The following is a 12,798-nucleotide window of genomic DNA, read 5'->3' as shown; positions in this document are numbered from 1 at the left end:
TTTCGGCATCTTCCCCCACCCCCACCCCCACAGCCTGGGTTTGCTGCTTCCCCTCCCCCCCACTGCTTCTCCCCTCAACCCCAGTCCTCCTTCCCCCCAGTCCTCCTACCCTCCCTCTCATCACAAACCCATAGCCCCACCCATTGTCCCCCCTCACAGCTGGGTTCCTGCGCATATCTATTTTCTCTGGCCCCATCAACTCAGCCTCAGTGCCCCCAACACTGCCTCCGCACCCCAGTCGCCCAGGCCACTAGCTGGGTGAGAAACCTTGGCTCTTTCCCCCCACCCTTTCCCGGATTTATGAATGAGACCGGATGCAAAGCTCACTGAGTCACCCAGCAACCGGGAGATGGGCAGGGAGCAGAGAGAGAACCAGAAATGGCCAGAAAGAGAGGCCGAGAAGGAGATGGAGGCAGAGGAAGCCAGCAACCAGCGACCGAAAAGATCCAAGGAGCATTTCATTCACAAAAATCAAGGCTGCTCCCTTTGGTCTCAGTTGAGGAACGCCAAAGAAGACAGATGGGAGGGGGAGATAATGATCCATCCCCTCACCCTCCCCAGTCCTTCAGAAACATTTTACCCCGCCCCCAGCTTAGGGGATGTAGCCCTCCGCCCAGCAATCAGGATTAGCATCCAACCCCACTGCCCACCAGCTCAGGGACCCTGGAGTCCCAACCTTAGGGATCCAGGCAATGAGTTCTAGCCCCCTCCCCCACCTGCAGGCTGTCGGGTTTCCCCAGCCTTTCACGAGGGGAAGGGGCGGCCACAGCGCCCCCAGCCCCCTTTTCTCAATGGGATGGGATTTTGTGAATGAGCAGTCACGTGACACTGCTTCCTTTGTCCGCCCGCCTCCCCCAACAACAGGTGAAGCAGGGAAAGAGGGCAGGGGTCCCCCCCAAAGGCCTAGTTGACATGGGGCACTGAGATCTCGGGGTGTCCTATGTTCCCCACACATCTATTTTCCCAGGGAGAGTAGTCCTCAGAGTTCCTCAATGGCGAGGGTCCACGACAGAATTTTGTGAATGGGGCATCCTTGGAAGAAGTCCAGGACCCCCAAATGGAAACTGGTACCCCAAACGGCTACCGCGTAGATTGGGGCCCCCACCCTCTTGTCCTCCCAGCCGATGTCCGCGGGGAGCAAGGGTGGGCAGAAGGGTGCAGCTGCGGTCCTGGCTGCCCCTCACCAGGGCCGGCGATCTCGGCAGCCCCCCGCCCCCTCGCCGCTCTGGGCACCTGCCTGGGAGGCTCCGGCCGGGCTCCGAGCGGCGGCGACGCGGCCTCCTCCTCCTCCGGTTCGCTCCCGCTCCCTCGCTGGCTCCGGCGGCGCTGGAGACGGGCACCGGGAGCCGGGGCGAGGGGGGAGGGAGGGGGAACCTGGAAGACGTGTGGGGGGGAGGGGGCGGCTTGGGGGAGGGGTAGGAGCAAAGCGGGCGTACTTGCCCGCTGGGTCCTAGAGCCCGGCTCGGGCTACAACGAACACCCCTTACAGCCCCCATTTTCTCGGGACCCACAGGGGAACCCCCGTTTTCCCACTTATCTGAACGGTGGGTCCCTGAGGATGTGAGAAGGGAACAGAGACAGGGCCTGGTCTCAGGATTCTAGAAGGAAGGTGGTCCACGGTCTGGGCTCTGAATGGGAGGGGCGGGATGCCTGGCAGGGTTCGAAAAGGGAAGGGGCCTGGGAGCCTGAGTAAAGAGGAGGCTTGGACGCTGAAGGCACAGGGAGGGTGCGTCACCGAAGGGGCGGGAGGGTGGGCCTTCTCAGCCATCCGAACGAAGACAGGGTCTTGGCCAGAGATGCTGCCGGGACTCAGCAAGGCGGAGCTTGGAGGTAAATTTCCTTAGGGGCAGGTCAGATAAGAGGCCCAAAGGGAGGAGCTACGTAGCAATGTTCGCAATGGGCGGGGTCCAGGGCGGGGCTAAACGGGGGGCGGGGCATTTTTAAAGGGTGGGGCACAAGGTGAAGGGGCCTGCACATCGGCAAGACACCCTAGTATTTCCAAGGTTGAACTAGGTTCGAAGGGCTGCGCTCAAGCTGGCCCACGGGGGCGTGGCCTCGAGCTCGGGGCGGGGCCTAGATCTCGGGGGTCGTCCTCGCTGTCTCGCCCACTTGCCTTCACCCGCACACCCGTTCTTTTCGGTTATTTTCTGCTACGGCCGTTCCCCGCCCTGCCCTGGGTCCACGGGGCCATGGCCTGATCTTTGGTCGGCTGTAGGAGTCGGTGAGTGGGGTCTCCTGAGCGGAGGAGCCGGGGCGGAGCTTGAGGAAAAGGGGTGGAGCCTAAGTTAAGAGCTGTCACAAACGGCGAGCGGGAAAAGTTTAGCAGGCTTGAGGATTTGCTGCTGGCTGAGAAGAGGGAGGGATCCAAATGATCGACAGAGAGAGACGGTGGGTGATCGGAGGGTGAAGACTGAGGACGGGGGGAATTAGTTAGACCACGGAGGCGGGCCCGGCCCGGGTGGGGGCGGGGCTTAGGCCTCAGGGACCCGGTTAGAGTGTTAGGACAGAAGCCTCGTTTCCTTGTTGGCTACTGGGCATAACCATCATTATCGGTGTGGTTTAAAACTCAACAGAGAGAGAGGCTGGCGAGAACTGACCCCTGAAGCCTTGAGATCCCAGGGGTGGCCAAAGTGTTAAGAATACGTTCTAAGCACCCGAGGAGTCAGGGTTGGCACCTTAGTACATTAATAAGTTGGGTTCGAAGACTAAGAACCGCAGCTTTGAGAGCGTGGGGAAGTGGGCGTGGTCATGACGAATCGGAGAACTGGAGACTTAAGAGACGGGGGCTGAGAGAATATTGGAGGACAGGGCAGACCAATGCAAACAGGGACAGTCCAAGAACAGCCCGAGCCTTGGAGTCCCCGCAGAACCCGCCGACTGACTGGTGGAAGTTTATTTAACCACAGTCTCCGACCTCCGTCGAAAATGGGGAACGTTCAGTCGGAGCCTTCCGCGGGCGGGGGCTCCCGAAAAGAGCAAGCCTCAGACCGCGCATCCGACTCCCGCAGGACGCCTCTGGTGAAGCCCGAGCTGACCCCCTCATCCCCAGCCACGCACCTGGCTCGAGGGCTGGGCGTCTGGTTCCCTGGCAGTTCCGGGCCCCCGGGACTCCTGATACCCCCGGAGCCCCAGGCCTCACCCTCGCCCCTGCCCCTGACCTTAGAGCTGCCCTCGCCAGTGACACCACCTCCAGAGGAGGCGGCTACGGCGGCGGTCTCCACACCACCCCCGCCCCCCGTGGGGACCCTGCTGCCCGCGCCATCTAAGTGGCGAAAACCCACGGGCACTGCAGTGCCTCGGATCCGCGGCCTGTTGGAGGCGAGCCATCGTGGTCAGGGTGACCCTCCGAGCCTCCGCCCGCTGCCACCGCTGCCTCGGCAACTGACCGAAAAAGAACCGGTCCCGAGGGCCCCAGCCCCACCTCCGACGCTGCTGGAGCCCCGGAAGCAGCTACCGCCGGCACCTCCGCCTTGCGACCCGCAGCCCCAGAGCCGCAGAATCACTCTGGCCTCTTCGGCCACAAGCCCCACAGAAAGCCAGGTCAGGCACAGCAGCGAGGGTCAGGCGTCAGGGGGAGCCCGTGGAGGGGCGCCTCCCCAAGCCGGAGAGGGCGAAATGGCTCGGTCTGCTACTTCCGAGTCCGGCCTGAGCCTGCTGTGTAAAGTCACCTTCAAGTCGGGGCCCCACTTGTCCCCCGCGTCGGCCTCGGGTCCCTTAGCAGCCAAAGCCTCACATGGGGCCGGCGGTGGAGGAGGACTGTTTGCCTCTTCGGGGGCCATCTCTTATGCTGAGGTCCTGAAGCAAGGTCTTCAGCCTCCTGGAGCCACTCGTCCCCTGGGAGAGGTCCCTCGTGCAGCTCAGGAAACCGAGGGCGGTGATGGAGATGGCGAAGGGTGTTCTGGTCCCCCTTCGGCGCCTGCTCCCCTTGCCCGGGCTCTACCACCACCCCCTTACGCCACCTTCCCAGGTTCAAAGCCCAAATTCGACTGGGTGAGCCCTCCCGATGGCAGTGAACGGCACTTCCGATTCAACGGGGCTGTCGGGGGAATCGGGGCACCCCGACGACGCACAACCACGCTCTCAGGGCCTTGGGGCTCCCCTCCACCAAGGTCAGGTCAGACGCATCCAGCTTCAGGGCCCCGGAGGCTTACACCTGCCTTGTTGGCGCCACCCATGTTCATCTTCCCAGCGCCCACCAATGGCGAGCCTGTACGCCCAGTGCCTCCAGGTCCACAGAAGATACCTCCGTTGCCACCTCCACCGCCCACACCACCAACCACTCCGCCACCGGCGCCGCCACCCACACCTCAGCCACCGGCGCTTCCGAGGACGCCCATACTGGTGGCCCACCCGCCTAACCCAAGCCCTGGCCACGTTGAGTCAGCCTTGGCTCCTACCCCTGCCCCTGCTCTGCCCCCTACCGTGGCTGCCGACCAGGCTCCGCCCCCGTCCCCGGTCCCGGCTCCGGCCACATCCCCAGCTCCAGCAACCACCACCGTGGAGCCGTCACCGCCAGTGCCCCAGCCCACCAAGATTCGTACACGCAAGAACAAAGGTCCCCGAGCGGCCCGTGGTGTGATCCGTGAAGAGGTTGTATCTGGAGACGGTCCTCGAGAACTGACTGCGACTCCAGTGACTGACAGCACCAGTGCAGGGGGTGGCGGTAGCAGCAGCGGAACACCCACAGCTGGGGCCCCTAACAAGGGTGCAGTGCGCCACTGGCCACCTTTCGAGGTGCTTAATTCTTGTCCTTCCAAGTGCTACTGCCGCCATCAGCCCCGTCACCGACGCCTGCCACGCAACGTGTCTGCCTGGTGAGGGAGACCGAGGAGTGGAGAGTGGGGGGGGGGCACACTCCCAAGTCCAGCACCCATTTTCCCTGGATAGAATAAGATTCAACGCTATGGCATCCTGACCATAGGCTGACCCCTAACTGAGCCCCAGGAGTCTTGACCCTTGGTCCTGCAGTCCTCCCGTTGGTCTCTCTTCTGCTTTAACCCTGTCCCTGAGGGCACTAGGGACAAGTTTTTTCAGAGATGTCAGAAGGAAACAACTGTCTACTGGAACCTGAGGGAGGAATAAATAGGTCCCCAACTTTCCTGGGCCCAGTGAAATCCCCACCTGCCATACCTTTTCCCAACCCCCTACCCCGGAGGCAAGGCTTTGGCAACTAGAGGGTAGGGGTCTCAGCCTTTGGCCGCAAAGGTTCCTTTCCCACCAGGGGACACTGCCCTCCTCCTCCACCTTTGCTACTGTACTATGCCCCTGGACTGTGTTGCCAGGTCTAAGCCCAGCTATGGACAAAATGCTGCCTTGGCCTCCTTTGGGGGTTTAGCTAGGACTCATCACATTCCTTCCTTTTCTACATGGCTGTACCTCTGCCCCAAATGCCCTTGGGAACCTCATGACACCTTCAATTTGTCTTTATGCCCATGGGGAAGGTGAAGCCCAGAAAAGTACACAGACCCTGTCAATTCTTCCTCCTCCCAGGCTGAGTACGACCACCAACCACCTGAGTGAGCCTCCCTGGGTGGTGACCGTCAAGCTGGCCGGCTCCCTAGTAGCCGGCCTGGAGCACTACGACTTGCAGGCCACCCATTCCACCTGAGTTCGGTCTGCCCAACACCCTCTGCCTCACCTTCTTTAATAAAGTACCCAGTCTACACAGCCTGCCTCGCTGCCTATCCGTTACCACCGGGGAGGCTGAGGTGCAGAGATGAGCAAAGCCAGGCTTCCTTTAAAGAACCAACTCCTGTGCCCACCAAGTAAGGTGACCAGGCCCAAAGCAGTGATGAGGTGCCAGTGAGCATCCACACTTAGGCCCAGGACGAGGGTCTTGTCCCCTTTACACCACCAACACTGAGGCTGAGTCACAGTCATGGGTCACTCTGGAGCAACAGTGAGGATAACCAACTGGTTTTCTCAAAAACTCTGCAGGTAACTTGGCCAGACGTGGAACTGCCCTTAAAACAGTGTCTTCCCAGCACACAGGCTAGTGGGCCAGCAGGGTCTAAGTTACAAATTACAGTGTTGGCTCGAGGTCAGACAAGGCATATCCACATCACGGCCCATACCATTTATTACAGAGGGCACAAATGGTAGCCCACAGACAAGCTCAATTTCACATGTCGTTTGAAAAATTATTTAATCCATGGCCAACATTTTTTAAAAATTGAGACACACGGTGCTTCACTGAAAAATCTAGTCCCCTGGCCCAGCACCACAATGCATCCACAGCTGACTAGAAGAGTCCTCAAGCTGGGCCTGTGATCTCCTGTGGGCTGCTGGGCATCTACACTTAAAACCCAGAGCAATGGCTACTGGGTAACACATACCCAGGAGGTCCAAAGGCCCCCAAACTCCACTGTCCCACTGGGAGACTAGGGCCCATAAAAGGTTAATCCGCCTTTATTGAAGGCCAGCCTACACTGGGTTTTTTGGACTAGTCATGTCCACCCGCCCTGGCCGAGGCTCAGACAATCATCTCCAGCTGCCGGGCATACTCGATGACCTGTTTGGCCAGCTCAGTGGAGGGGATGGTGGTGTCTTCTGGCTTCTGTTGCTGGCTGGCAAAACTGTAGTAGTTGTTAGGGCCCAGGACCCAACCTCGCTGAAGGAAGAGAAATCAGAAAGAAGTAAGTGGATGACGCCACAGGCTGCTCGCCCTCCCATGCAGCCACCTCTCAGTGTATCATGACTCCTTTCTTCACAGATCACTGCCACCAGATTAACTGGAGGCAAGCAATGTCGCTCCATGTTTGAGACTGGTACCCTAATCACACTGCTCTATGGATCTACAACAGGACTGTCAGTGCCTCTGAGCAACGAGAATAGTATCTGGTCCAGTCAGCAGTTAACAGCTGTCACCACCACAGCTCAAACTCATCCCTCTGACAGCCTGCTCTTGAGCCTGGTGTCTCAGAGCCCTTGGCTAGCCTGGCAGCTTCAGTCTGTTCTTGACTCTTCTGCTTCCTGGACGCCAAGGCCAGTATGCAGCATGAGTCAGCATCTCCGGGACACCGCTCCTACTCCGATGTTCCACCCCACATGAAGAGCAGTCTTAGGGGCAAACCTAACATGCAGAGCATCCTCGGACCTAGTACCAGGTACCATGCTAAGCTCCAAGTCTATGTCAACCTTTAGCCCCTTCTATGGAAAGGCCACAAAGCTCAGAAAGGCTCAGCCATTTATCCGAGGTCCCACAACTGGATTTAGCCATGGGCAGCCTTAACTCTCCTAGTGTCCCCAAGACTACCCATACTGTGCACTAATACTGTTGGGACAGGGTACAGCACCCTCCATTCCCCAACCCCACCCGGTCCGAAGTCCCTGTCCCACACCCCAGCCACCTTCTTGGCATAGTCTGTCATCTTTTTGGGTGTGTTGAAGAAGAGAATCCGGGTAGCCTCAGCAAAAAGGATTTTCTCATAGGCCTTCTCAATGCATCCTGCGATTTCATCCCTGTGGGAAGGCCATAGTTCTCACTACGGGGTAGACAACCTCCCAGACCCTGTCCTCCTGGGACAGCCTCAGCACTGAGGGCTTAGAAAGAGGAGACTAACTTGACCAGTCAGTCACAAAGCGGGCATAGGGAGTCTTTTCACACAGGAACCTTCCTTCCCAAGAGCACAGCACCCTCTTCAGTCTGGAGGAGGTCCTTGCGTGAGTGAAGAAGAGGGCCTGTCTAGCACACCTGCAGCACAGGCTCCATCCCGAGCACCACGTGCACCCAGCGGTGGGGGTGCATGCCTGTACTCCCAGCACTTGGGAGGTGGAGGCAGGAGGATCAGGTTCGTGGCCAGTCTTGGCTACACGAAACCCTTCTCAAGAGCCCTACCTTCAAAAAAGACCCCATGGCTGGGGTGCAGCTCAGCAGGAGAGCACTTGCTTAGTCTGCACAAAGCTCTGATTCAACCCCCACTATGAAAAACACCAAGGCATCAAATTACAGGAACTGGGGAGGGTAGCATCTGGGGAAAGCAAGGCCAGGAAGTCTGGGGACCCAGACCTCACATACCTGATAGTATCCAGGAGGATGTCAATGAAGAAAGTATAGCTTTCAGCGGGGATGTTTCCCTTAGCCAGGAACACCTTGTTGTAGCTACCCTCCATCAGGTACTGCCAAGGCCAAGGAGGAAGAGGATGAGGTAGCACAGGGGCCTCCCTGCTCCCTTGGTGCCTCCCAATGCCTGCTCTACCAGAACACCTTGCCACACAGCCCACCCATTCCCAGGAGATTAGGTTCTTCCTCTTCCAAGAAGCCTTACCGGCTTACACGCTCACCCTGGCAGCCTACTCTGGGCTGGCATCCAACCACCTTTTCTCCAGTCGTAAGGGGAGACAGAGGTGTATCAAGCCCAGCTCCCACTCCACACACATCTAAAGTGCTGCACCTACCCGCCACTCTGCCACCCTCCTCACAGAAAGTCCTCTGGAGGCCTCAGCACCAGACACAGCTTCCTACCAGCCCCCAAGGCCCTACCCTAGCCTTATCCCCTGTTCCTCTACCTTCTTTGCTGTCCCTCAGATACTGCAGGCAGGTTTTAGCCTCAAGACACCGACAGTCTCTGCCAGATGACCTCTTAGCCCTCTCAGATCCTCACTGACCCCTCCCAGGCCCAGGTCCCCCATAACCCTTCCTGTTTCATGCACCACACAGGTGACCCATTCTTTTGGTACTCAATGCTTCCTCCCCTCACTGTCTCAAGATTAAAGGTTTTACCCGTTTGATTTGCCGTAATGTGAAGACTACCCTGGTGCCTGGCACACATCTGTTTTGACTGCTGGTTAACCGAGTTGGTGACTGAACATTGACCATTCCTCCAGGAAACTCTCCTCAAGTTCTGAACCGACACCACCCACCTCAGCAGGGTCTCCCTCCCCTGCCCAGACTCACTTGCTCGAGGGACACGGGGTGCTTGATGTAGACATTGGTCTGGATGTCCTTGGCAGGCAAGCGTTCTAATTCTGTGTGGAACTCAGCCACTCGGTTCTGGGATAGCAGGAAGAGGAGGTTGAGGCCCAAGAGCTGGTGCATGTAGGCTGACTCCGGAAGTTGTTCCCTGTAGACCAGCAGGGAGGGAACCAAGGTTAGCAGGTCTTGAGGACCTAACCAAGTGCCTCATCTACCTTCCAGAATCCTTACAACTACTTGTGGGCGTTCAGACAAGTGAGGTACGGAGAGGCAAGAAAAGCCCCAAGTCATATGGACCAAGCGAGGTACTCAGTTCACAGTCCCCGTCTATTAGACAGCGTTCACTAAGTCCGCACCACAAAGGCAGGAAGTGAATTAAATGGCCTAACCGAGGTATACAATCCTAAGATCAGCATCCAGAGGTTAGGTACTCAGGAAGGAGAACGTTGTTTACCTAGCATGAACAACACCCTGGCCTCAGTCCCCAGCACTGTATAAACCAGACAAGGATGTGCACACCTGTAATCCCAGCTACTGGGAAGGAGGGGTAGGAGTATCAGAAGTTCACCCTGGGCTACAGTGAGTTCTCAGCCAGACAAAGTCTTCAAAACACAACAGCTGGGTGTGGCGGCCCATGCCTTCAATGCCAGCACTCAGGAGGCAGATGGGGATGGCAACAAATTTAAGGACAGCTTGAACTACATAGCAAAAACTCAAAAACAAGTGGTGGTGGCCCACGCCTTTAATCCCAGCACTCGGGAGGCAAAGGCAGGCCTATCTCTGTGAGTTCGAGGCCAGCCTGGGCTACATAGAGAAACCCTGTCTCAGCCGGGCAGTGGTGGCACATGCCTTTAATCCCAGCACTTGGGAGGCAAAGGCAAGCGGATCTCTGTGAGTTCGAGGCCAGCCTGGGCTACAGAGTGAGTTCCAGGAAAGGCTCCAAAGCTACACAGAGAAAAAAAAAAAAAAAAAAAAAAAAACCTCGAAGGAAAAAAAAAAAGCACGCGCGCGCGCGCGCGCGCGAGAGAGAGAGAGAGAGAGAGAGAGAGAGAGAGAGAGAGAGAAACCCTGTCTCAAAACAAACAAAAAACAAACGACCAAACAAACCAGCAGGGGGCAGCACTACCTATACTCTCCAAGTAAAGGCAGGTGGACTGCCTTGAATCCTGTCTTAAAACAAAACCAGCGAATAGTGAAGCAGAATAGCATCCTATCGGCTGCTATCGACATGTCAGTTAGGAGTCCAGAGTACAGGCTCGCAGATGAAGGGTAACAAGCAGCCACACAGAGACACTGTGAGGATCGGGGAAACAGGATCAGGGAGGTGAAGAGATGGCTCAGCATTTGCAGAGGTCCTGAGTTCAGTTTCCAGCCCCCACATGGCGGCTCACAACCACTACAACAGGATCTGATGCCCTCTTCTGATGTGCAGACATACATGAGAAAAACACCCATATACATACAAATACATAAAAAGTCTTTAAGAGAAAGGAAACCCAGTTAGAAACTTACAGAAATGGGCCACACAAAGCAAATGGACTACATAAACCCAGTCTCAAGACTTCCCCCACTCCAGTCCCCTCCCCAGAGGGCCCAACCTCACTTGTAATCAAAGTAGTAGCATTTGAGCTGGGCCATGTAGCGTTCGAAGGAGGGGATGTCCTTGCATAAGATGCTCCACTGGGCCCCGATTTCCAGGATGTCACCTGTTAGTAAGGGGGTGGCTCTGAGGTGGTGGCTGGAATCCCTCCTGGGATCATCACTACCATCATTTCCTCACCATCACCCGCCCCCTCAATCACCCTCCACCAAGCAGTGACACTCACGGGCCAGAATGAGCTGCTGTTTGGTCAGTTTGGTCCCTGTGGTTGGCAGGAAATTGAGCTCCAACAGAACCAGCTGAGGGGGAGGAACGAGGATGAGACTTCAAATACAGGTTACCCACTTTCTCTCAACTTTGATGTTGCTCCCACTTGGAAAATGGAACTTATGAGCATCCTAACTCATATAACTCTATGAGTATTAAGGGAGTCGGTCCTTGTAAAGCACTCAGCCTCGGGCCTGAGGGGCCCATTGGATGACCTCATTTTACAATTAACTCTACTGGGAAACAGGAGGTACTCAGTGCCTGGCCCAGGGGAGTCATGGGGTGGGGAGACACTGTTGATCTCAATTCTCACTGTTGTTATTTTTGGCTTGTTTGGGGTTTCTGTTTTGTTGAGACAGGATCTCCCTATGCAGGCCAGTCTGGCCTAGAACTGGAGATCCTTGTGTCAGCCTCCCAAGTGCTAGGATTACAGGACACCATTCCTTAGTAAACTTAGGGACCTAAAATATATTTTGTTGTTGTTGTTTGAGCATTTATTAGTAAAAACTATATATATATATATATATATATATATATATATGTATATATATGTGTGTGTGTGTGTGTGTGTGTGTGTGTATGTGTGTGTGTATATATATATATATATATATATATATATATATATATATATATACACATACATACATACATACATACTTTTTTTGAGATGAGGTCTCTCTATGGAGCCCTAGCCGTCTTGAACTTGCTATTGGAGACCAGGCTGGCCTTCCATACATCTGAATGTGTTTACAACCGAACCTCATGCTCTTCTGGGTTCGGTACGGGGGGGGGGGGGCAAACTTTGCTTTTGCCTCTCTCCACACATCCTTCGCCTCTCTCTGCTCTCCCACTGTTTGCCTTGCCTGTCTTTACCACACATTCCCTCCCAGCCCGTCATCTGAACCTCATTCTTTCACCACCCCCTCGTTCGACATTCGGTTGTGTCTGATCCAACTTCTGCCCTCCAAACACCCAAGTCGTAACCACCTCATTCGATTCTGCCCGTCCGATCTGACATCACTCCCGCCCCGCCACTGAGGGCCGCACTGGCTCTGTTCCAGCCATCCCGCGTCCGAGCCCTCCAGGCCCGCCTCCTGCCGTCCCGAACCTCGCTCTCCCCATCCTCGGCCCTCTCCACCGGCCCTGAGCTCCGGTCACCGCCCCCAGGACCGGGCATCTAGGGCCCGCCGACCCCTACCTTCAGACGGCCCAGCTCCTCTCCGCATTTACTGAGATTCGGGCTCTTGCGGTTCCACTCGTCCTTGAGTTGCTCGTACATGCCGGCCGCTGCCTGCAAGATCGCGCCCGACGTGGCCGCGGGCCCCGAGCTCGAGACGCCGGGCGTCCCGTTCACCGTAGCCGCCGCCGCCGCCATCTTTCGTGATGCGGCAAACCGCCGACCTGACTTACGGCAGCGACGCCGAGAAATGGTCTCCCGGCGGAAATGAGGCCGAGAGGTGGAGCCCAAGGCTGGAGGCGGAGCTACGAGCGCCAGCTTCTGCCCGCCGCGGCCGGAGCGCCGCTGCTCTCGCCGGGGCCCCTTCCCAGCCCGGCCCTTAATGAACATGTCAGAGCTCCGCCTCTGCTGTCATTCAAAATGGTGAGCGGAAGTCGGTTTGCTCTAACTGAAAATGACACCCACAGTGCCCCGCCCACTCCCTTAGTCAATATGGCCGCCCTGGCTTCAGTCTGTGGAATTTCCTTCTTAAGGGGACCGTCGGTAAGCCAAGAGGTGGCGACGTGGAGCCATTTGGAAAACTGTCAAGTATCACTACATAGACTGACTTTGAGAGAACTAGCAGCCAGGATTTAAAGCCAGGTCGCTCAAGTTTATCGGAGTATCATTCTTCCACATTAAATTCTTCCTCCTATTTTTGAAAGTAAAATACAATTATGGAAGCCGGGCATAATGGTTCAGGCCTTAAAACCAAAAAAATGTCGGGCAGTGGTGGCGCACGCCTTTAACCCCAGCACTCTGGAGGCAGAGGCAGGTGGATCTCTGTGAGTTCGAAGCCAG

At 56.6% G+C, this 12,798-nt stretch overlaps 2 protein-coding genes across 5 annotated transcripts; one reads left to right on the top strand and one right to left on the bottom strand.

The window, feature by feature from the left end:
* The first annotated feature begins 1,965 nt into the window (after nt 1-1,965).
* On the top strand, nt 1,966-5,667 carry Ggn (gametogenetin). Of its 3 annotated transcripts, none has more exons than XM_028859549.2 (3): nt 1,966-2,221; nt 2,907-4,814; nt 5,491-5,667. In XM_028859549.2, exons 2-3 carry the CDS (start codon nt 2,926-2,928, stop codon nt 5,606-5,608), a joined length of 2,007 nt encoding a protein of 668 aa, XP_028715382.1. In that variant the 5' UTR covers nt 1,966-2,221; nt 2,907-2,925; the 3' UTR covers nt 5,609-5,667. The 3 variants fall into 3 exon arrangements, with proteins under 3 accessions (XP_028715382.1, XP_037055449.1, XP_028715381.1); XM_037199554.1 differs by lacking the exon at nt 1,966-2,221 and adding an exon at nt 2,228-2,388; XM_028859548.2 differs by lacking the exon at nt 1,966-2,221 and having other exon boundaries at nt 2,403-4,814.
* Nucleotides 5,668-6,115: 448 nt separating this feature from the next.
* Nucleotides 6,116-12,371, bottom strand: Psmd8 (proteasome 26S subunit, non-ATPase 8). 2 transcript variants are annotated; one of them, XM_028859550.2, is made up of 7 exons: nt 11,980-12,371; nt 10,741-10,813; nt 10,518-10,620; nt 8,897-9,062; nt 8,018-8,118; nt 7,350-7,461; nt 6,116-6,610 (listed from the first exon to the last, which is right to left on the bottom strand). In XM_028859550.2, the coding sequence occupies exons 1-7, from the start codon at nt 12,346-12,348 to the stop codon at nt 6,473-6,475; spliced, it is 1,062 nt and encodes a 353-aa protein (XP_028715383.1). In that variant the 5' UTR covers nt 12,349-12,371; the 3' UTR covers nt 6,116-6,472. The 2 variants fall into 2 exon arrangements, with proteins under 2 accessions (XP_028715383.1, XP_037055452.1); XM_037199557.1 differs by lacking the exon at nt 7,350-7,461 and having other exon boundaries at nt 11,980-12,363.
* Nucleotides 12,372-12,798: the final 427 nt, after the last annotated feature.

This window comes from Peromyscus leucopus, chromosome 1, assembly GCF_004664715.2.
Source record: "Peromyscus leucopus breed LL Stock chromosome 1, UCI_PerLeu_2.1, whole genome shotgun sequence".
NCBI lineage: Eukaryota > Metazoa > Chordata > Mammalia > Rodentia > Cricetidae > Peromyscus > Peromyscus leucopus.
This window is presented reverse-complemented; position numbering and strand designations above follow the sequence as displayed.